Source organism: Cyanistes caeruleus, chromosome 14 (genome assembly GCF_971803275.1).
Source record: "Cyanistes caeruleus chromosome 14, bCyaCae1.hap1.1, whole genome shotgun sequence".
Taxonomy (NCBI): domain Eukaryota; kingdom Metazoa; phylum Chordata; class Aves; order Passeriformes; family Paridae; genus Cyanistes; species Cyanistes caeruleus.
In genome coordinates, this window is record NC_141714.1 from 14605809 (window position 1) to 14627036 (window position 21228).

The 21228-nt window shown below is 58.0% G+C and overlaps 1 protein-coding gene across 9 annotated transcripts in view; it reads left to right on the top strand.

Moving 5' to 3' along the window:
* STARD8 (StAR related lipid transfer domain containing 8) overlaps positions 1 to 9385 on the top strand; it is a 40173-nt gene extending 30788 nt beyond the window's left edge. For 6 of the 9 annotated variants that reach the window (XM_086850952.1, XM_023925967.2, XM_023925968.2 and 3 more), the window contains exons 2-14: positions 658 to 729; positions 2022 to 2103; positions 3120 to 3183; positions 3470 to 4830; positions 5907 to 6080; positions 6513 to 6672; positions 6950 to 7148; positions 7264 to 7474; positions 7633 to 7747; positions 8045 to 8260; positions 8474 to 8691; positions 8839 to 9015; positions 9126 to 9385. In XM_086850952.1, coding sequence (XP_086707078.1) covers positions 3127 to 3183; positions 3470 to 4830; positions 5907 to 6080; positions 6513 to 6672; positions 6950 to 7148; positions 7264 to 7474; positions 7633 to 7747; positions 8045 to 8260; positions 8474 to 8691; positions 8839 to 9015; positions 9126 to 9243 — 3006 coding nt within the window. In that variant the 5' untranslated portion in view covers positions 658 to 729; positions 2022 to 2103; positions 3120 to 3126 and the 3' untranslated portion in view covers positions 9244 to 9385. The remainder of the gene's footprint in view (positions 1 to 657; positions 730 to 2021; positions 2104 to 3119; positions 3184 to 3469; positions 4831 to 5906; positions 6081 to 6512; positions 6673 to 6949; positions 7149 to 7263; positions 7475 to 7632; positions 7748 to 8044; positions 8261 to 8473; positions 8692 to 8838; positions 9016 to 9125) is intronic. The other 3 variants (XM_086850953.1, XM_086850954.1, XM_086850955.1) reach the window with 1 other exon arrangement.
* Positions 9386 to 21228: the final 11843 nt, after the last annotated feature.

Sequence of the window (21228 nt, forward strand, 5' to 3'; positions counted from 1 at the left end):
GCAATGACTTGCTGTGGCTGCGGGAGCTCTGGGCTGTTTTCCCTCAAGTTCTCTAAACAGGAATTTCCCAGGAAATCCTGTTGGCTGCTGAATGGGCTCATCTGGGTGATGACTGATCCCTGTGTGAGGGGTGGGAACCAGCTGGGCGAGGGGTGAAGAACCCCCACCAGGGATTTGGTGGCCACTGGGATGAACACCAGCTTGAAGGAAGAGGTGGGGAGGGCTGGGTGGTGGGGAGGAAGGGCTCCTTTGGCAGCCTTTGCTCAGGGATGTTTGCAGAAGTGATCAGCCCTGAGCTTTGACGAGCTCTGAACTCATGATTACAAAGAAAGATCTTCCTCTCTTGCCTGGCCAAGAATTGTGTTTGGTTTGATGGGTTCAGAAACAAAAAGTTTCATCCGAAGGTTAAAGCACTGTCTTGTGGCCCTGTCATTTAGGTGGCATCACTGTCACCCCCTGCTGTTTGCCCGGTGCTGGCAGAGAGCTGCAGCTGAGCTGTGTCTGCCCAGGACCACCACTGGCTCTGCAGGGTGCATCTCCTCTGCTCTGTGCAGAACGTGGGCTTGGTGTCAGGGCTCTGGGGGGGTGGTCTGCATTCTCAGGGTGTTGCTGCTGCTGCTGCTGGGATGCTCAGGCTGCTGCTTTGCTTTCTTACAGAAATCGAAGCCAAGAAAGCGTGTGACTGGCTCCGGGCAGCGGGATTCCCCCAGTATGCCCAGCTGTACGAAGGTGAGAGCTGCCTCCTGCCTCTGACCCTGCTCTGTGCCTGCTCAGAGCCTGTATCTCATCCGGATTCCAAGGGGGGCTGCAGGGACAGCACCCACAGCTCCAGGGAGAGGAGGGGACAGAGGGGTTGCTCACTGATTATGTGATTGTGTGTAACACTTTGAGCTCTTGGTCATGGCCTGGAGAACCAGCCAGTTAACTTCCCTGCATTCCTGAACTTTTCCCCTTCAGGCAGGGCTCTGAGGAATCCTGGGGCGGCTGCTTTGGCCACGGGCAGCCAGGCTTTGGAGAGCCATCAGATCTGATGAGGTTCAGAGAATGTTTGCCATGGGTGGGAGCATAGGGGCAGCCAGTGTAGGTAACGTGGAGAACGAGCATGTTCTCCCTCCTTCCGTCCCTCCCCACTCCCACAACCCCTGCCCTACTCCAGCCTGCTCTGCCTGGAGCAAACCACATCCCTGTGCCTCCCTGGGCACTGGCCATGGGCATTGCCCGGCTGGGATTCCTACTGCCAGCTCCTGTGCCAGGCGCCCAGGGCGGTGGCAGGGTGGCTGTGGTGGTGGCTCTTGCCTCGGGCTCAGCTGTGTTTGGGATCCATGGTGGGATCCTGGTCCCGGCTGGTGCGAGGAGCGGCGGCTGCAGCCGGTCCCGTCTGGCTGGACAATAGCGGGAAGCGAGGCTCTGGTGGCCGCAGCCACGGCCATTGTTCTGCCGGGCACTTCCCCCGCCCCCCGCAGCACCAGCTCCCCAGTGATGGCTTTAGGAGCAGCTTGTTTGCTGCCAGTACCTATTTTGGGGGGCAGGCCCCACGTGCAAGGACAGGCTGGGTTCCTGCTGGGACACCCAGCCCCAGGTGCTGGCCCCAGACAGTGCTCACAGCTGGGCAGCAAGGAGCTGGTGCTGGAGTCTCTGAATGAACCAACCCTTCTCCAGCCTCTGTCCACAGAACTCCCCACATCCTCCAAGGGTTTCCCTGTTTCCCTTCCCGTGGTGATCATGCTCCATGGCTTCATGAACAGATGGGTTGAGACCCTTGGGGCTGAAGGTCCAGGTCCCACATGCATGATCCCAGGAGAGCTGTCTCTGAGTGCACAGGGCTGAGGAGGAAACTGAAGGGAAGCCCTTGGGCATCTTATCACCCTCACCAAATGTACCTGGGAACCTGGGCATGCACCACCTCCAGGTCATCTCCAACCACTTGGGTTTTTCCTCCTCTTCCCACACCTGCTGCTGTCCTTTATCCCTGATGGAGTGGCTGGCTCGGGATCTGCCACTGATGTCACTTCCCTCCCCAGAGTCGTCATTCCCTCTTGACATCAGTGCTGTGAAGAAGGACCACAGCTTCCTGGACCAGGATTCCCTCAAATCCCTGTGCAGGTAACGCTTCCTTCCCCCTCTGCACATGGAATCAGCACAGGGATGTGCCACAGACAAGGGCAGCAGCCCAGGCTGATGGGGTGGTGGACTCAGGGGGGTACCTGATGGGGTGGTGGGCTCAGGGGAGTGCCTGATGGGGTGGTGGGCTTAGCAGGGTGTCTGCCTTTCACCTTGGCTGGGCTCAGAGCCTGCTCCAGCACTGTCACTCCCTCTGTAGTGAAAACTCAGCTGTTCACATCAGGGAGCATTGCTGGTGGTGGGTGGTTCCAGGGAAACAACAGGTATTTATGCTCCCAGGTGTGATGCTGGTCCCAGCTGCAGGTTTGGAGCTGCCAGCAGTGGTGTGCAGGGAGCAGCATGTGGGGGACTCGGGCAGAGCAAGCCAGAGCTGGCAGGCAGAGTGGGACAGTGACCGGATGGTTGGTCTGCATGGGCCATGTGTCACTCGGTGCTGCAGGTGACTCAGCCCTGCCTTGGCTCTCGGGACACGTCATCACACCCATGTCCCTGCGCTGGCTCCACGCTGTCCCTCCCACCCAGAACAGAGAAGAGGCAGCAGCAGGGTCTGTTTGCTGTTTGTTTCCCAGCAGAGAGGCTGCTGTGCTGGGCAGGAGGGGATCCCCGTGCCATTTCCTGGGTGCAGTGAGGCAGAAGGTGATGGGAGGTCCCTCGCTCTCTGAGCTTTCAGCTCCTTTAGTCATTCCCTGTCTGGGGCACAGGAGCTTCTGAGATGATTTTGCTTTTATAGCCTGGAGCAGACCACCCCTGCCCACTTGTGGAACCGGTGGCCCCAGCAGCTGGCATGGGCATGGCCTGGCTTTGGCTACCATCTGCTGGCATTGTCCCCTTGTCAGTTGGGTGTTCCTGTGACCGTGGGGCCACAGCAGCAGGTGGCAGGTGACCAGCACAGCCAAGGCTCTAAGGCAGGGTAATCAAAAGAAACCAAAGCCATCCCTGTGACTGCAGCAGGGCTGGGATGGGCTGGGACCAGGGTAAAGCCGCCCTGTTTCTTGCAGGAGGCTGATGACCCTGAACACTTGTGCCTCCATGAAGCTGGATGTTCACTTTCAGCGTAAACAGGTAAGTCCTGGATGCTCGAGGCAGGTGAGGGGCTGAGGGGTGCAGGGGATCATGTGCACGATGGTGGGTCAGTGTCCTGGTGAGCTCTGGGACTGCCCTGGGCACAGAGTGGCTCCTGGAGGCCTCCACTGCCAAAGGGGTCCCGAGCTGGTTTAAGGGGGTGAACACGCTGCTCCCCTCCCCAGCTGGGGCCATGCTGGTGGCTGTGCCCCTCTGAGGTGGGGGGATGTGCTGACCCTCCTTGGCTCCAACCGACTGATCATCCCCTGCTCTCAACCGCCCACAGAATGAAGACTCCGAGGAGGAAGACCTGTGTGCCATCAGCAACCGGTGGGCCTTCCAGAGGGACAGCAAAAGGTGGTCACGGGTGGGCTCCGCCGATGTCCTGTCCCAGGGCTCGGAGGCCCCGAGCTGCGCCATGCGCCCGGTGTCCAGCCGGGAGAGCGTCCTCACGGACCTCAGCACCAACCCCGAGGCCACGTCCCTGCACAGCACGGGCAGCGTGGGCAGCGTGGCTGGCACGGGCGGCACGCTGGGCACTGCGGCCGTGCCATGCGAGCCCCCGTCCCCTCTGCGTGCCACTGCCAACGCCTCCAGCTGCAGCCAGAGCGAGGGTTCTGCGCCAGAGCAGCCCTTGGGCCAGGGAGAGGGCTCTAAGGAGAAGCTGAAGAAGCGACGCTCTCGTAGCTTCCTGAAGCGGATCGAGTCCCTGCGGAGGAAGGACAAGGAGAAACCCAGCCCAGACAGGAGACTGGCTCCACGCAGCAGCGCCACTCTCCCACCGGGATGGGGCTCTCTGAAGAGCAATGGGGACCTTGCAGCCACCAGGACCAACTCCTCTAAAAAAGGGATACCTGCCTCTTTCCACAGCAAAAAACACTTCTTCTCGGTATCATACAGGACTAACCGCCTGCTCGGCCCCGGGGACACCAAGGGGAGCTCTGACCCCAAACGCAGCGGAGTCTACCTGGAGGATTACAACACGGCCACCACCGCCGGCGGTGCCTGGGCTGCTGCCGAGTGCCAGCGCCGGGCTCGCCATGGCGATTGCCTGGTCTATATCCCCTGTGACCACAAGCCCGGCACCTTCCCCAAATCCCTCTCCATCGAGAGCTTGTGTCCCCTGGCCGGCAGCTCGCTGACCCACTGGAACGCAGGGAGCGCGGCTGTGGGGCTGGGAGGGGGCGGCAGCAGCAGCAGCGTGGAGGGCTCGTCCTCCCCGAGGGGCTTTGCCCGCCGGCGCCGGGGCTCCTGCAGCTCCCTGGGCAGCCGTGTCAGCATCTACGACAACGTGCCGGAGTTCGGCAGCAGCGAGGATTTCTGCAAGGACGGGGAGGTCACCTACGAGAACCTCGACGACATCCTGCAGCACGTTTGGGGGCTGCAGCAGAAAGTGGAACTCTGGTGTAAAGCCGTCTTCCCTGGCTTGGATGGGGAGGAAGGGGGCGAGGAAGAGGAGGATGAGGAGGAGTCGGACTCGGGAGGGGAACCCTCCAACCTGCATTTCGAAGAACAGTCCATGTCGGATGTTGGCACCTCTGCCAGTGACTTTGATAGCACTGGGAACTCCCTCAACGAAGCTGAAGAGATGGAGACACGGGAGCGCCGGGATTCGGGGGTAGGAGCATCACTCACAAGACCCTGCAGGTATCACAGAATCCCGAGGTGGTTTGGGTAGGAAGGGACCATAGAGACAGCCTCGTTCCAACCCCCCTTCTATGGACAGGGACACTTTCTCTTCGCTCCAAGCTCCATCCAGCCTGGCCGTGTGCGCTCCCAGGGACGGGGCTGCTGCAGCAGGGAGGGGTGCCCAGCCCATGGGTCTGGGGAACAGCGCCCGATCCTGTCCCCGGGGGGCTGGATGCCCATGTTCCCGGGGGGCTGGATGCCCGTGTTCCCGGGGGGCTGGATGCCCGTGTTCCCGGGGGGCTGGATGCCCGTGTCCCCGGGGGGCAGAGGATGCCCGTGTTCCCGGGGGGCTGGATGCCCGTGTTCCCGGGGGGCTGGATGCCCGTGTTCCCGGGGGGCTGGATGCCCGTGTTCCCGGGGGGCAGAGGATGCCCGTGTTCCCGGGGGGCAGAGGATGCCCGTGTTCCCGGGGGGGGCTGGATGCCCGTGTTCCCGGGGGGCTGGATGCCCGTGTTCCCGGGGGGCAGAGGATGCCCGTGTTCCCGGGGGGCAGAGGATGCCCGTGTTCCCGGGGGGCAGAGGATGCCCGTGTTCCCGGGGGGCTGGATGCCCGTGTTCCCGGGGGGCTGGATGCCCGTGTTCCCGGGGGGCAGAGGATGCCCGTGTTCCCGGGGGGCAGAGGATGCCCGTGTTCCCGGGGGGCAGAGGATGCCCGTGTTCCCGGGGGGCAGAGGAGGGAGGGCAGCGCTGCTGGAGCCGCACGGTGCGGGAGCGGAGCGCAGCGCGGGCCGCTGGTGCGCTCTGGTGGCCGCAGGACACCACTGCCAGCACTGCCACTGCTGCCAGCCCTGCCTGCCTGCACAGACCCGTGATTAAAGGGGTTTTCATTGATGGCAAGCGTAAACGCAAGGGGCACGTGCCTCCCCTGTGCCAGTATTCCCTGGGGCTCTCCCCAGGACAGCTACGGCTGTTGCCGAGTTCTGTGGCTTTTCTCAGCCAGTTCTGCTGGTGCCAGAGGGTGATGTGTCACTAACCATGAAGGAGTGAAGAGCAGAGAGGGTTTGCTTAGCTGGGAATGTCCCGTGTGTCCCCAGAAAGCTGCGTTGGCACAGCTTCCAGAACTCCCACCGGCCCAGCCTGAACTCAGCCTCGCTGGAGATCAACCGCCAGTCATCGGCACAGCTCAACCTGCTCCAGAAGTGCTCCCTGCTCCGGCTCACAGCCATCATGGAGAAATACTCTGTGCCCCACAAGCAGGCCTGGACGTGGTGAGCTGGGGCAAGGGGGGCCAGGATGGAGCCCACAGGCTGCAGCTCGTTCTGTGCCCCCAGCCTGGGGCAGCTTCGGGGTGTGGAGGGGGAAAAGCTAAACCAAGGGCTGTCTGCTCTGGCAAGTGTGAGCCAGAGCTGAGCCCCAGGCTCCTGGCATCGTCTCCCACTGTGGGAGCTGCAGGTGTGTGTGGGGCATTGAAAGAGCTGCAGCAACATTAGAGAGTGGGACTTTTCATAGCCAAGTATCAAAATATTTTAGCTTAATAAAAGGTGCTGCCATTCCTGCTGGGAAGCTGCCTTGCTTGTATTCCAAATACTGCAGAAATGTGTGTGTGTCTGTGTGTTCCAGCAGTTCCACACTGCTGTCTGTGTGACGGGGTGCTGAGGGCACTGATCATTGCACTGACATCTCTCTGTCCCACTCTGCAGGACTGTCCCCAAGTTCATGAAGAGGAGTAAAGTCCCTGACTACAGGGACAAGATGGTTTTTGGGGTGCCACCCATCGTCAACGTGCAGCGGACGGGGCAGCCCCTGCCCCAGAGCATCCAGCAGGCCATGCGCTACTTGCGCAGCCAGTGCCTGGACCAGGTGAGGCCGCGGCTGCTGGGCAGCACCACTGGGATTTGGGGAAAGAAAAAGCTTTAAGGGTCCTGTTGTTCACCTCTTGTGGCCTGTGCTGAAGTGGGAGGATGGGATTTTCTGTGGGGGCCCAGCAGCATCCCCTTGGCCATCCCTCACTGTGTCTCCTGTGGGTTCAGGGATGATCCCCGTGGGGAGGGAGTGTCTTTGCCTGTCCCACAGGTGCCCACCCAGGCCTGTGCCCACCCAGGCCGGTGCCCGCTCACCCCCTGCTCTGCCCCGGCAGGTTGGCATTTTCCGCAAGTCCGGGGTGAAGTCCCGGATCCAGGTGCTCCGGCACATGAACGAGACCAGCCCCGACAACGTCAACTACTCGGGGCAGTCAGCGTACGACGTGGCTGACCTGCTGAAGCAGTACTTCCGTGACCTGCCCGAGCCCATCTTCACCAGCAAGCTGACCGACACCTTCCTGCAGATCTACCAGTGTAAGGGCCGGGCTGGGGCAGCTCGGGCTCTTGGGGAGGAGTGGTCCCTCTGTTTGGATGGAGGGGGTGGGCGGTGGCTGTGGGGACGCCCTGCTGACGCTGCCCGTGCCCGCAGTCGTGTCCAAGGAGCAGCGGCTGCAGGCGGTGCAGGCTGCCATCATCCTCATGCCGGACGAGAACCGGGAGGTGCTGCAGACCCTGCTCTACTTCCTGAGCGACATCGCCTCGGCTGAGGAGAACCAGATGACAGCTGGGAACCTGGCTGTGTGCCTGGCCCCCTCCATCTTCCACCTCAATGTGTCCAAGAAGGAAAGCACATCGCCCAGGTGAGGGCTGGCTGAGCCCCAAGTACCCGGTGCTCTTTCCCTGCCAGCTGTGGGAGGGGGCCAGCAGGGAATGGAGAGACATGGGGGGCTGTTGGCTCCGCTCTGTGACACAAATGAGAGTCATGGGGGTCTAGAGGTGCCCACCTGATCCCCCACAGGGCCATGCACAAGAGGGGCACCATGGGGAAGCCGGACCAGAAGGACCTCAATGAGAACATGGCCGCAACGCAGGGGCTCTCCCACATGATCACTGACTGCAAGAAGCTTTTCCAGGTGGGTGGCAGTGGTGTCCCAGCCCAGCACTGCCCATGGGAGGTGTGACCTTGCCAGCAGGTGCTGGTCCTGGGGCGGGCTGAGGGCACCCTTCCCTCAGTGGGACAGCAGTCACCAGCCATTCACCCTGGAGCCAAGCCCAGCTATGTCCTGGGGCAGGAGGTGGTGCAGGCTGTATGTCCATCCTCCCCACTCCATGGGGAATGAGTTACAGTTGTCTGTCTCTCCAGGACCACTCACAAAGTCCCCACAGGATCTCTCTGCCTTACTGGACATCTGTGTGCTTTTGGCTTGCAGGTCTCCCACGAAATCTTGCTGCAGCTGAGCAGCTCCTATATGGCCGCAGACGCTTATCCGCACCCCCTGGCTGACTTGGTGTGCCAGGGGGAGAGCAAGGATTTACACTCCTACTTTGAGCAGAGTGTCCAGAACCTGCTCAAAGAGTCATCAGAGAAATTCAAGGGGTGGCTGAGCACGCCAGGGCCTCTGAACACGGAGCTGTCCTGCAAAAAGGTAAATGCCACTGGGTGGAGTGGCTTGAGAACAGGGAAATGTGCATGGGTTGATGTCTCCAGTAGCCAGAGCAGGTCCCACCCCATCCCTTGCTAGCCAGCAGATGGGACTGTGCTGCTCTGTGGCTGTGGGAGCCATCAGCGAAGCTGCTCAGGGGTTAGCACTGGGGGTTGCCTTGGGACAGTCTGTGTGACCCTCACCTCGTGCCCTCAGGTTGGGGACGGGCACCCTCTGCGCCTGTGGAAGGTCTCCACGGACGTTGAGGCCCCTCCCGCCACGGTGCTGCACCGGGTGCTGCGGGAGCGTCACCTGTGGGACGAGGACCTGCTGCAGAGCAGGGTGGTGGAGGCGCTGGACAAGGACATGGAGGTGTACCACTACGTGACGGACAGCATGGCCCCGCACCCGCGCAGGGACTGCATGGTGCTCCGGTGAGGACAGTGGGACCCGCAGCGGGTTTGGGCTCGGTTTGGCTCTTCCCCTCTGCTCCAGCCCCATCTCCTCCTTCCTGGGCCACGTGGGGTCCCGCGCTGGCCCATCCCGCTGTGGGCCCTGTGGTGACTCGTGCTCGGTCGCAGGCGCTGGCGCACGGACCTGCCGCGGGGAGCCTGCCTGCTCAGCTCGCTCTCGGTGGAGCACGACAAGGTGCCGGTGGAGGGAGGTGTCAAGGCCATCGTGCTGACGTCCCAGTACCTCATCGAGCCCAGCACCATGGGCCGCTCCAGGGTGACCCACATCTGCAGGGCTGACCTCAGGTAACGGGACCCTTTGATGGAGAGGGGATGTTGCAGCAGGATGTGCTGCTCCGTGATATTGCCAGTGTCTTTCCTGCCCACAAACCCCTCTTCACTCTTCCCTTCTCCAGGGGCCGGTCTCCCGAGTGGTATAACCGGGTCTTTGGCCACCTCTGTGCCATGGAGCTGGTGAGGATCCGAGACTCTTTCCCAGCCCTGAGTCCCAACGGCCCCGAGACAAAGATTTGAGGCACCAGGAAGATGCTCTGTCCTTTCAGACTTGGACTTGCCAGTGGATCCAGACTGGGGCTCTCAGAAGGAAGCACGGTGTGGTGCAGTGCCCGTGGAGAGGAGACAGAGGCACATATTTATAAATGTCCTTTCACCCCGGGCTGGGCAGTCCTGTGCCACGGCCCGGGTGCTGTGGGGCAGGGTGGCCACAGAGGGGAAGCTGTGGTGTCCCACGGGAGAGGCGCGGGAGCGGAGGGAAAGAGTGGCCATGGGGTGACCCCTAATGCAGCCTGTGGCAGGAGCTGGAGCCCCCCACACAAGCCAGGAGCAACAGCAGGGGGGAAGGAGCATGGAGTGAGGCTGGAGGAGCGAGCGGGGAAAACGGGGCCATGTCCGCAGGTCGCAGCGTGGGGTCGGGAAGTGGAGGGAGGGCAGCGAGGGGGGGATTGTGTGTGTGGTGTCACCCAGTGGGCACAGCCAGGGAGTCACTGTGCTAGTGGAAGAGGCTGCTGTTCTGGGAGGAGGGGGCTGCACGTAGATACATAGGTACAGCTCAAGTGCCAACCTGTCAAGGGGCAGATGGAACCTGTTGCAGCATTGGTGCTGAATTCATGGAAGAAGCAGCCCTGTACTCCTGTGCCTTGCTCTTTCTTGGCTAAAAGCCCTCTCTCTGCACTGGGTGTCACTGGGAGGAGGGGTGGATGGACCACGTTCCAAGGCCATCCCTGAACCAGCTGACCCGTTATTTGTGTGGGGCAGGACATTGCTGGAGCCCTAGGGCAGCTGTGCCCGAGTGGGAAGGGACAATGCCTGAAAGAGGCATCGAGGTGGGGAGAGACTCCCCAGACCAGCTCCCCCTTTGTGCCGCCCTCAGTGTTGAGGGCTGTACCCAGAGGGAGCAGGGATGACAGGAGGGGCAGCTGTTAGGGATTCACCCCTCTTTGGGCAGCTACACGTGGCTCATGTCCACCTGCTCCCTGCAGAGACATCCGTTCCCCTTTCCACCCTTCCTTCCCTTCGTGAAGGAACTGTTCACCAGAGCTGTCAGCACCCAGAAGATGACCTGGTTTCTCCATTGAGGCAGGGACCCAAATTCCCAGACGTCGTTCCAACTGGAAGGCAACACGACCCATCAGCTGGGGACCCCCAGTGTCAGTTTGGCCATGACTGTCTGTCTGTCTTTTGGTAAAAAAAAAAAAGCACAAATCAGCCTCTAGTCTGTGTTTTTATATATATATGTATTTTATATATATATATATAAAAATATAACTAACATGTGGGGGAGTGAAATTTCTCCTGATATTTTTTTTAAAGTGTTTCTTTTTTTCTATCTATAAATACTTGTACAGGTGGAATATTAATATATAACTCTGGTGGCAGAGCTCAGCACCAGGTGATGCTCACTTAGAGCCGGGTATTTTGTATTTAAGGGACTTTTGTATCATATGAAACTGCAGCAGTTGTTTGACTTGGATTGGGGCTGCTCTTCCCATCTGTGCAATTAATAAAGTACTAACAAGATCTGTTGGCTGATGAGGAAACCTGTGCCCAGGGCTTCTCCAGCACTAGAGCAGCCCAGTGCTGAGCAATGTGTGGCCTTGGGACAGCCCCTGCATGGGTGAGGAGACTCAAACCCAGCATTTCCCACATCCAGCTCTGCTCCAGGGCCTTGCCAGGGTTTGGGGCTCTCCTGGCATTGCCACCTGCAGCAGGGAGAGCACCTTGAGGAGGAAGATGAGCGTCCAGCTTTGGTGATGCCGATGAAGAGGAACCACATTGTGCTGTTGAATTCCCCGGAGCAGACACCTCTCGCTGCTGTTTTGGAAGTAGTGATGGGAATGGGGTGGAACATGCTGGGGTAGATGAAGATGATGGTGATGAGGGCTGCAAGATTAAAGCCTGGAGAATAAAAAATCCCTCTCTTAGCTTGGTCAAGGTGTGGGATTGGCAGCAGCAGGACTGCTCTGGCTTTTAGCACACTGGGGCAGCCCTGGCTCATCCTACATTCACCCATGGCCAAGGCTCCAGCACTGGGATGGAGGCCAAGCTGGCAGCTCATCTTCCAGGGCCCCAGCAGGGTGGTAGCACTCTGCTGATGGAGGGGTGTGTGAGCTCTCAGGGTCCCCACTCCCACAGAACCCTGTCCTGCCCCACATCGTCCCTATCCCCAGGTCCCAAGTCCCCAGCGGATTGAAGGAAGAGGTTCCCCAGCCCTCTGCATGATTCTGTGCTGGGTGCAGACAGTAAATAACATCCCAAAGCCTCTGCAAAGCTGGCTGGAGCCATCCCAGCCGTGCTCCCAAATCCACCTCTGCTCAGCACCATCAGCTGATCAGTCCAAGAGTGTTTTCCTCCAACCCCTGCTTTGCAGATGCTAACATTTAAAATCAATTTCTTATTGAAATCCTCCAAGTTTCATTAACAGATTTATGTTTTTTCCCTGCACATTGTTACAGATTAATCTTTTAAAACCTTATAAAAGCCAATCCCTGTAACTTAGCAAACCCCTGCACTGGGAGATGATTGCAGAGCAGCAATGCCAGGCTCAGTTTGGCTTAATTAGAGATAAAAGGAGAGAAAATCATTCCTTATTAGCCAGTCAGGTAGAAGCTGTACTGTATTTAGAGTGCAAACAGCCCAATTACAGGGAGGAACATGCACAGTTGTCTTTCATTACAGGTACTTGAAAATGTGTATCTGGGGAAAATTAATGAGTCTCTGCTTCCAAAGAGAAGCTGCAGCCATCCCAGCTGGCTGTGAGGCCCATCCCTGGCACAGGAGTGATGCTTGCCCAGCCTGACCATTTCCCCATCCCTGGGATCCTTGGGCTGTTGCCTCAGCCCTGGCAGAAGGATCTTTAAAGGCATTGCTCAACCACAGCTCTCAGTGCACAGGTAGCACCTGGCTGGTGGAGTCTGCCTGCCCCCAGCCCGTGTGCACCTTCACAAATGCACCTCACTCTGTACCACACCTGTGCCAGGACAGGCCCACTGCCACTCTGCAACTTCTTCATGTGCAGAATGTTCCCCTTGCCCTACATCAGCCCCAGCCAGGAGAGACCCTCTTCTCCCAGGGGATTTAAGCAGTATCTTCATGCTGGGGGTTTTCCAGTAGGCTGGAGTAACTTTCTCAGGGGATGGAGTGAGCTGGTTTCTCTTCCCACACTCAGATTGGGCTTTCAACCCCAGGCAGTAGCTCAGCACCACAGCCACTCACTCCCACCACCCCCCATGTGTGCCTGAGAATGGGAAAGAAAAGGGAAACTTTGTGGGTTGAGATAAGAACAGCTTAGCAATTAATACAAAATATGATTATAATGCTAATGAAGAGAGAGAAATAAAAATGCAGGAGAAACAAGTGATGCCCAGTGCAATCACCCACCCCCTGCTGTCACAGCATCTTTACACTCTGGTTGTATTTCTCAACATGAGCTTTGTTAGTGGTCCAAGAATTTCCCACCCTTTGGCAGCAGTCCTTGTCCAGCTCCTGGGATTGCATCTCCTCCCAAGCCTGGGGTAATGTAGGGCTGTTGGACACCTCCCCACACGGGTTCAGCCTCTGGGCTGTGCAGCCCAGCAAATGTTACAGACCCCAGGGGCTCGGGAAGGCTTGTGCGACCTCATGGCAGAGACTTATATCCCAAGATTTCGAAGGTGTGACCTCCATGGCAGAGCTCTGCAGTCATGTCCCAGGCACGGCCGCGCAGGCCCCTTCCCACCGGGGTAATGTGGTGTGTGAACAAACCAAGCCAGCTTTTCCTTTTGATTTGTTTGCCACTGGGATGATCCCTCAGTTCTCACTCAGGCCTGGCTTCTCTGGAGCTTTTCCCCCCTCTCTGGATGAAGACCACTCCACCTGCCTGGCCTGGCAGTCACACAAGCAGGCACTCTGATTTCAGCATGAGACGTTTTTTAGGGCAGGAACACTTCACATCACCTGCTGAAGCTGTGTGTGCTGTGGGACAGCTGGCAGGCGAGCTGCCCTGGCCCTGCCCTGCTCTCGCTGTTCCCTCAGTGCCTCTGGAAAAGGCAGTTCCACCGTGGGTGCTCTCCCAAAGGTGCTGCTGCCTCTGCAGCCCAGCCAGGAGCTGGTGGCATTTCATGTTTCTTCCCAAATTATCCCAAATCCCAAAAAAAAGGATTTTTTTTGTGTCTCATCAAACCCGTTTGTCACCCAGTGGGAGTTTATCACACTTGTTATTTTATCAATGTAACAAAAACACCCCCTACCAAACAAAACCCACCCCAAAGCGAACGTCACAATCTCTGGTTCCAACTGAGATATCTCCATGAAGCACAACCCCTCCCTGGAAAACCTGCTTGCCCCAGAAACTTCCCCAGCATTCCAGCCCCAACCCCAGATGTAGAAACAGCATTTGCAATAATAATCAAACCTTCAGCAAACATCATTAGTAACAACTTGCCAATGAGCAGAAATAATTACAGGTAATTGCTCTATGGACAGCCAGGCAGGGAACACTATTTTCTCCATGTTAAACAAGAAAACACAAGTAGGAAAAGAGAAGTACCAAAGGGCAAAAATTGCTGTTTAAGGCTACAGAATGAGGAGAGACACCCGCTCTGACCCTCCACCACCTCCTGCTTGGCTGGCCTTGTGCAGGGCCCGAAGCCACAGCTCCAGGAGCTTTGGCATTCCCGAGGCTGGGATCTGGAGGCACATCTGGCTCCATTTGCCTTGTCACTGTGTCCCTGGTGTCCTGACCCAGCAGGACATGGCACCCCCGTGTTCCCCTGTCCCTTGGCTGGGACTCAGTCACCCACACCAGGCTGCTGTGGAACACCTCGGGAGAGTGACACTAAACTGGTGGCAGCTTAGGGCGCCGTGGGGAGCGGATTATGCAGATGAGGACATCCGCTTTAATGGCATTCCAAGATTTTTAGTCAAATTTAATTACCTTCCTTCTTCCCCCTCTCTGTGCCTGTCCCTGATCAAATTAAAACAAACAACCCCCAGCAGAGTGTTTGTGACAGGAATCGTGTTGGAGACTAATTAAAACCTGACGATTGTCACCGTGACAAGCCTGGCAGCCGGCCGCGACAGGCTGGGGTGGGGAGGGGGCAGGAGACACAGGGACAGAGACAGGGCAGGTGCCATGGGGACAGGGACAGGCAGGTGGCATAGGGATGGCGATGGGGCAGGCAGGACAGGGACAGGGACAGGGACACGGCAGGTGGCACAGGGACGGGGCAGGTGGCACGGGGACAGGGACAGGGATAGGGACAGGAACAGGGATGGGGCAGGTGGCACGGGGACAGGAACAGGGATGGGGCACGTGGCACGGGGACAGGGACAGGGACAGGGCAGGTGGCACGGGGACAGGGACAGGGATAGGGACAGGAACAGGGATGGGGCAGGTGGCACGGGGACAGGGACAGGGATAGGGACAGGAACAGGGATGGGGCAGGTGGCACGGGGACAGGGACAGGGATAGGGACAGGAACAGGGATGGGGCAGGTGGCATGGGGACAGGGACAGGGATAGGGACAGGAACAGGGACGGGGCAGGTGGCACGGGGACAGGGACAGGGATAGGGACAGGAACAGGGATGGGGCAGGTGGCATGGGGACAGGGACAGGGATAGGGACAGGAACAGGGACGGGGCAGGTGACACGGGGACAGGGACAGGGCAGGTGGGATGGCCTGCTCAGCACTGGCAGCTCATTATCCTCAGGCTCCCGATCCTGTGTCACGGCTCCTGCCGGTGCTGCAGCTGCCGGGGAGGGCCCCGCAGGGGGAACACGCCGGTCACAATTCCTTCTGTGATAATTTAACGGGCTGATTAATAAACCCACACAGCACCTTCCATGGGGTGCTGCAGGTGAGGGCTGTGTGGGAGCTGCCCTGCCATGCCATGAAGCCAGGGAGGGGACAGTGAGGCTGAGCTCCCTGTCACACATCTGTCCCCTTTAGAGAGATGGGCCTGGGCACACGGGCGCTCAGCTGGTCCTGGCAGCTCCCCTCAGCACAGCACAGCTCCCTCCACCCCAGCCCAGGGTGGGTTTGGTCTTCTTGCCCTGCTTCCCCTTCCCAGCAAAGCTCCAGGTTTGACCTTTGTGTGGAGAAACCCCCACTGTGATCTCCTGAGGATTTTGTCTTTTCCCTGTGGTTTCCAATCCCACTGAGATCGAGTTGGCTGCTCTGGTTCCCTGTTCCCCCAGCCACATGGGTCCAGCCAGCCCAGGGAGGATGGATGGATGGATGGATGGATGGATGGATGGATGGATGGATGGATGATGGATGGATGGATGGATGGATGGATGGATGGATGATGGATGTTTGCAGGCACTGCTTGGCTGAGCAGTGGGAGGGAATGATCTCCCTGTGATGAACCAGCTGTGACCCAACCCCTCTCAACCTCTTGTTATGGCATCGATGAAGTCACTAAATGATCCCTTGTTCATATTCCCGTAAATCAATAGGTCCTGGCGCTGTAACACACTGGCTGGTTCCAGTATTTTAGTTGGGATAGTCCTCAAGGGGAGCTGGGCTTGTTAATTAAATCCATCTAATCAATCTGGCCTGGAAGGGCACCGGTTATTTATTCATCAGAGGCTGCGCCGTGCAGCCCAGGCGATCTGAAAGGCAGTAAATAAACATGGAAATGAAAAGCTGAGGCAGCAGAGTTTGCCTGGGCCTGGGAGACTTCAGAGTTGGGTCAGATAATATAGGATCACATGTTTAATTTAACAAAATCCAATAAAAAGTGCACCTGGGTTGAACAAAATCCCTGGGATGGGGGAGCCGCCAGGGCTGACGTGTGATGAGCCCCTGGGGGTCAGGGTGTGCCCAACCGTGTCCACACACCCAGGAGGGCAGCACCAGGCTCAGGCATTCCCAAAGCAGCTTCCATGGATTGTCCTGCTGAGCCCTCTCTGCTGCCGAGGAACTCACAGCACGGCGGGGCTCATGTGTTCCCGGGAAGTTAATTACAAAGAGAGCCTTCCAGGAACTCGGGAAGAGGAAAATTTGAGCTGATGGATAAGAAAACAAAGGAGGGCGATATGTCACTTTTCAGCTCATGGTTTGCAGAATTGTTCCCTGCTCTAGTGTGAAATGCTGAGGGAACCGAGCTGCCGGGACAGGATGAGCTCCCTCCCGTCCCTCCCAAGCCTGGTTTTGCCATTGTTGGAAACCAGAGTCATTTCAATATTGTTGTGAATGCAAAGAACTGCAAATCAGTGCTGAATAAAATAGCACTGCTCTGAGTGGAGTGTGTGAACCCTTGGTCCCTTGGGTTTGCTGTCTCTTGCAGCTTGAAGAGATGAGATATCCCTTTTTCTGGCTTGGTTTTCAAAAACCTGGATTAACCTCCACGGTGTTGGGGTTGCCCAAGAGCTTTTCCAGAGCAAAGGCAGAGGGTTCCTGATGAGTGAGGGCTAGAACCCTCTGTCCAGCAGACTCGGAGTTTTCACCAGCCCTGGAATGATGCTCCTGCTGCAGGCAGTGCCTGAGGGATTTGTGGACTGATGGCACAGCTTAACACCAGGGATGGGAGTGGAAATGTGGGTCAGGGACCCACAGGGAGGACAGGAGGAAGATGAGGCATCACTGTGCCTGTGCAAAGAGACCTTCTTGCACCTCTGCAGGGGCAGAGGAGAGACATTTGGAGTGGTTGGATGGGGAAGATGAGGAAAACCTGCCAGAACAAAAGCATGGGAAGAAGGACTGGGGAAGAGTGTGGCAGAGACACAGCAGAGCAGAGAACAGCTCCGGCTGGACCATGGTACAGGTTTGAGGCTGAGCCCTCCATGCACAGGAATGTTCAGAGCTGGAGTTTGCTCCCAGCTGCTTTCCACACCCTTGGGTGACTCTCAGAGGGAGGAGACTCCCCTGAGACATTGAGGACAGGGGGTAGGAGGAGGCCTTGGTGCTCCCCTGGGTGGTCTAAGCCAGAGTCTGTAGGGAACAAGGTGATTCAAGTTTGGGTGGGTGCTGAGGCTGAGCGGCACAGGATTAGCCTGTAAATAATAATTAATGATATGCAAAGCTGAGGAGAAGGGTTTGTCCCACTGCAGCTCCCTCTCATTGTGAGCACTCTGATTCGGATGTCGCTCCACCACGGAGTCATTTTCCCAAAGCCCAGACACCTGTAACCTGGGAAACTTCTGCAAAGGCATGCTCTGCCCACATTTTGTGAGTGCACTGCCACAAGGAGCAAAAACGCTTTGGGAACAGCTGCTGTGGAGGGGGACAGCTCGAGACAGCAGGAAGGTGCCCTCAGCCTCCTCCTCCTGCTCCCTGGGATGCGTCGGTCTGGCAAGAGCCTGCAGCTCTCCCTCCCTCATCGGGCACAGCAGCATCACCCACAGGCTGTGGGCAGGGTGGGGACAGGTCCCTGCAGGGCCAGGGCAGGGCTCTGGGATCCCCGAGGGGACCTCTGCTTGGGGGGCAGAGGCCAGACCTGCCTGAGCTCCCCACCCCCTCGCCAGCTCCTGCATCCCCCTGGAGCTGGCTCGGTTCCTGTGGTACCTGCAGTTTTCTCCTTCTGCTTTCCTGGGAGCTTGTGATGGAGCTCTAATGATAGGAACACAAACTATTAAGTGGTTTCAGTCATGAAGAAAGAAGCAGGGTTTGCATCCAGATTTGGTCTAATCCAGTGTTTTTCTGAGCTGGTTTCTTCGTCCCAGACTCCTGGTGATTCACCACGACCTCATTACTTCTGAGTTAACACAACGCACTTGGCTGCTGGTAGATGGTTTATTAATTCTGGACTCGTTCCCGAGAAGATGTGTCCTATCTAGAGACAAAATGCTTTTATCATGTGTCCCAAGATTCTGGCCAACCCCTTTGGTCTCCAAGCTTGCCTGGGGTGAGGATGAGAGCATGAGGAACGATAAATACGATCTTTCTGACAGTTTTTCCTCTGAGGATCAGAAAGCCCAGACACACCTGCCCAAAGGGTGCCCTGGGCAAGGGATGGGGAGGAGATGGTTCATCAGTGTCCAAACAAAAAGCACAGGAGCTGTGTCGTGTTACCGGGATGAGCACAGCACATTTCCCAACACAACGTGTTCCCAAAATCCCTGAATGGAAAATCCATAGGCCTGGAAATGAGTGCATTTGTTCTCTCGCTGTCTCCATTGTTAGCTGGAGGAGCAGCTAACAGAGTGTGTCTTCTCTGGGGGCTGCAGCAGGAAGACAGATGGTGAGAGTGACTCCAGCTGTCAGTCCCTGGAGATGTGTGGAGGAATCAGTGTTTGACATCTGATTTAGCTCTGTTCCCTCCTCAAGTCACCATTGTCCCCTGAAAGACGTGTGTGCTTCTGAGATGGTTAAATTAAACCTCACCCAACGGAGGGGCACGTGCTCAGCTCCTCAGAAATGGCAGCTGGCAGCTCGTCACCAGGAACCAATGGGTCTGGGCTCACTCCCTGGAATCTGGGTGTCTGCCTCCTTCCCCTGGCAGGGCAGAGTCACACTGGCCTGGGGGAGGATTGGCAGCCAAACCAAGCAGGCAGAAACGGGCATCAACAGCTTCTGGGAAATGGGGAGCGTTGGGGAGCATCCCCTTTCCAGGGCTGGCTCCACAGTGGGGACAAGCCAAAAGGAGCCCTGCTTAGGGGACATGCTGTGTTACCTGTGAGAAGAAGAAACACTGGAGAGGAAGAGGAGGAGGAGGAGAAGGAGGAGTAAGAGACAGACATTACATGAGAATCCCCATTGGTATGGAGAGGGAGTATGGTCCAGGGCTGTAACATGTCCCAGATGAGGTGGGAAGGGCTCAGCAGAGCATGAGTCACTGCAGGAGAAGGGAGAGCAGCTGTCTGATAAGAGGTGAAGCAACTCCCTGTGGCTGGTTAATCTTCCTTCGCTGACTCTGCCAGTGGAGCCTTACACAAGGCTTGGCGACCCAGCATTCAACCCCCTCCCTTGGCTGCTGGACAGTGCTTGTGTTCCTCCTGGGCACGTGGCACTGAGGCTCTGGTGCCCACAGAGTGTGGGGCAGGGAGTCATGGGAGCTGCCTCTGGAGACTCCAGGAGGTTCCGTTTCCAGCACAGATAGGACCCATCCCATCCCCACTGACATGAGAAGCTTAAATTAAGGGACACCTTCCACTACCCCAGGTTGTTCCAAGCCCTGTCCAGCCTGGCTTTGGACACTTCCAAGCATGGGGCAGCCACAGCTTCCCTGGGAAACCCATGCCAGGGCCTCGCCACCCTCTGAACAGTCTCAGTCCTCTCTCTAATCTCCCCCAGTGTTTCACCGTCTCTCTCCCATCCTTCCCATCTTTCTTCCCTCCTGGTGACCCTCGTCTGTCTCGAGCTGCTGTGGGTCTGTCTGTATGTCTGGGCACGGCTCCTCGCTGGATGTGTGTCCCTCTGTGAGTGTGGCTGTGGTTCTGTCTGTGGGTGCGAGTCTGTCCGTGGGCCTGTCCCTGGGTCTGTCCATGGGTCTGTCCGTGGGTCTGTCCGTGGGTGCCGGTCTGTCCGTGGGTCTGTCCATGAGTCTGTCTGTGGGTCTGTCCGTGGGTCTGTCCGTGGGTGCCGGTCTGTCCGTGGGTCTGTCCTGGGTCTGTCCGTGGGTCTGTCCGTGGGTCTGTCCGTGGGTCTGTCTGTGGGTCTGTCCTGGGTCTGTCCGTGGGTCTGTCCGTGGGTGCGGGTCCGTGCCCGGAGCCGCCGCGCGGGGGCAGGCGCAGACCGCGGGAGGAGAGCGGGGCCGGGCTCTCGCTCCTCCGGGAACATCTCCTGGATGGAGGCGAAGCTCTCCTGGAGCAGGGGGAACCTCTCGGGCTGCGCTGTCCTCAGTGGGGTCCGCAAGCTGCCTTGGGAGCGGTGGGACAAGGAGCTGTGGATCCGAACAGGGCTAAAGGGAACCAATGCACCGGGAATGAGCTCCCGACTGCAGGGGCGAAGGGGTGAACTTGGAGGGTGACAGGACAGGGGAGGCACGGGCAGAGGATGGGCAGAGGATGGGCCCCACGAGGTGTGAGGGCACGAGTGAGTGCAGAGAGGGACCTTCACTGGGAGAAAGTCACCAAACTGCTCCCAGACTCTGTCTGAGGTGGGGGTTCTGTTTGTGTCCATCCTGGATGCAGAGCCAGGCCATGGGTGTGGATGTCCACACCTGCAGATCCCACAGGCAGACACTTCCAGAGTCCCTCTGGTGGGTGCTGCCAGGGGCCGGCACCTGCTCCTGCCAAGAGCATCCTCTTCTGTGTTTTCTGTTTTCTCCCACCTTGGGCTCGTTCCCAGCCCGCCTCCCTCCCTGTGGTGTGTCCCACTGGAGACACCTGTGTGACAGCGGGATCCTCGTGCCGGGCTGTGGGGCTGGCACGGGCCCCACCTGCCACCAACATCCCTGCCTGGGCTGCCGTGGTTGCCGGGGCAATGGATGTGATGTGATAAACACAGGGAAATGAGGATGACGCCAGCAGGGAAAGGGCAGAATGGATTTTATTTCACGTTTATTGAAGCACAAATTGCCATAAGAACCAACTTCCTCAAGAGCAAACAAGGGAAGCTGGGCTGCATGGTCTCTCTCTGGGCTCTGAAACAGCCTTTCAGCCAACATCCCTGACCTGCTGCTTGAGCTGAGCTGTGGGTTTTCCATGGAATTGTCCATTTACATTTGGATCTCAGAGTGTTTGGGAAGGATCTGCCGGAAGATGAGGCTGGGATGGCCAGAGCAGGGTGGTCTGCAGGGAGCTGCTCCCTTCTTCCTTGCCTTCCTTCCCTTCCAGGATGCACCACTGGAGCGGCATGGGAGGTGGGGAAGGAAACGGTGACCCCAAGGGGACAGGAGAGCTCTGCTGCCTCTGACCATGTGGGGTGGGAGCTCCAGCAGGGTTTATGATTGGTCTAACAGCAGATAAGGAATAAAAAATCCCAGATTTTGCATCTACATTTGCACAAGCTCTGGTGATCTATTTCCATCTCTTTCTCCCACCTTGTTGCTCTGCAAGATGTAGTTGGAGAGACAAGGAAGACACTGAAGGGCTGGAGCATATCCAGGGAAGGGAATGGAGCTGGGGAAGGGTCTGG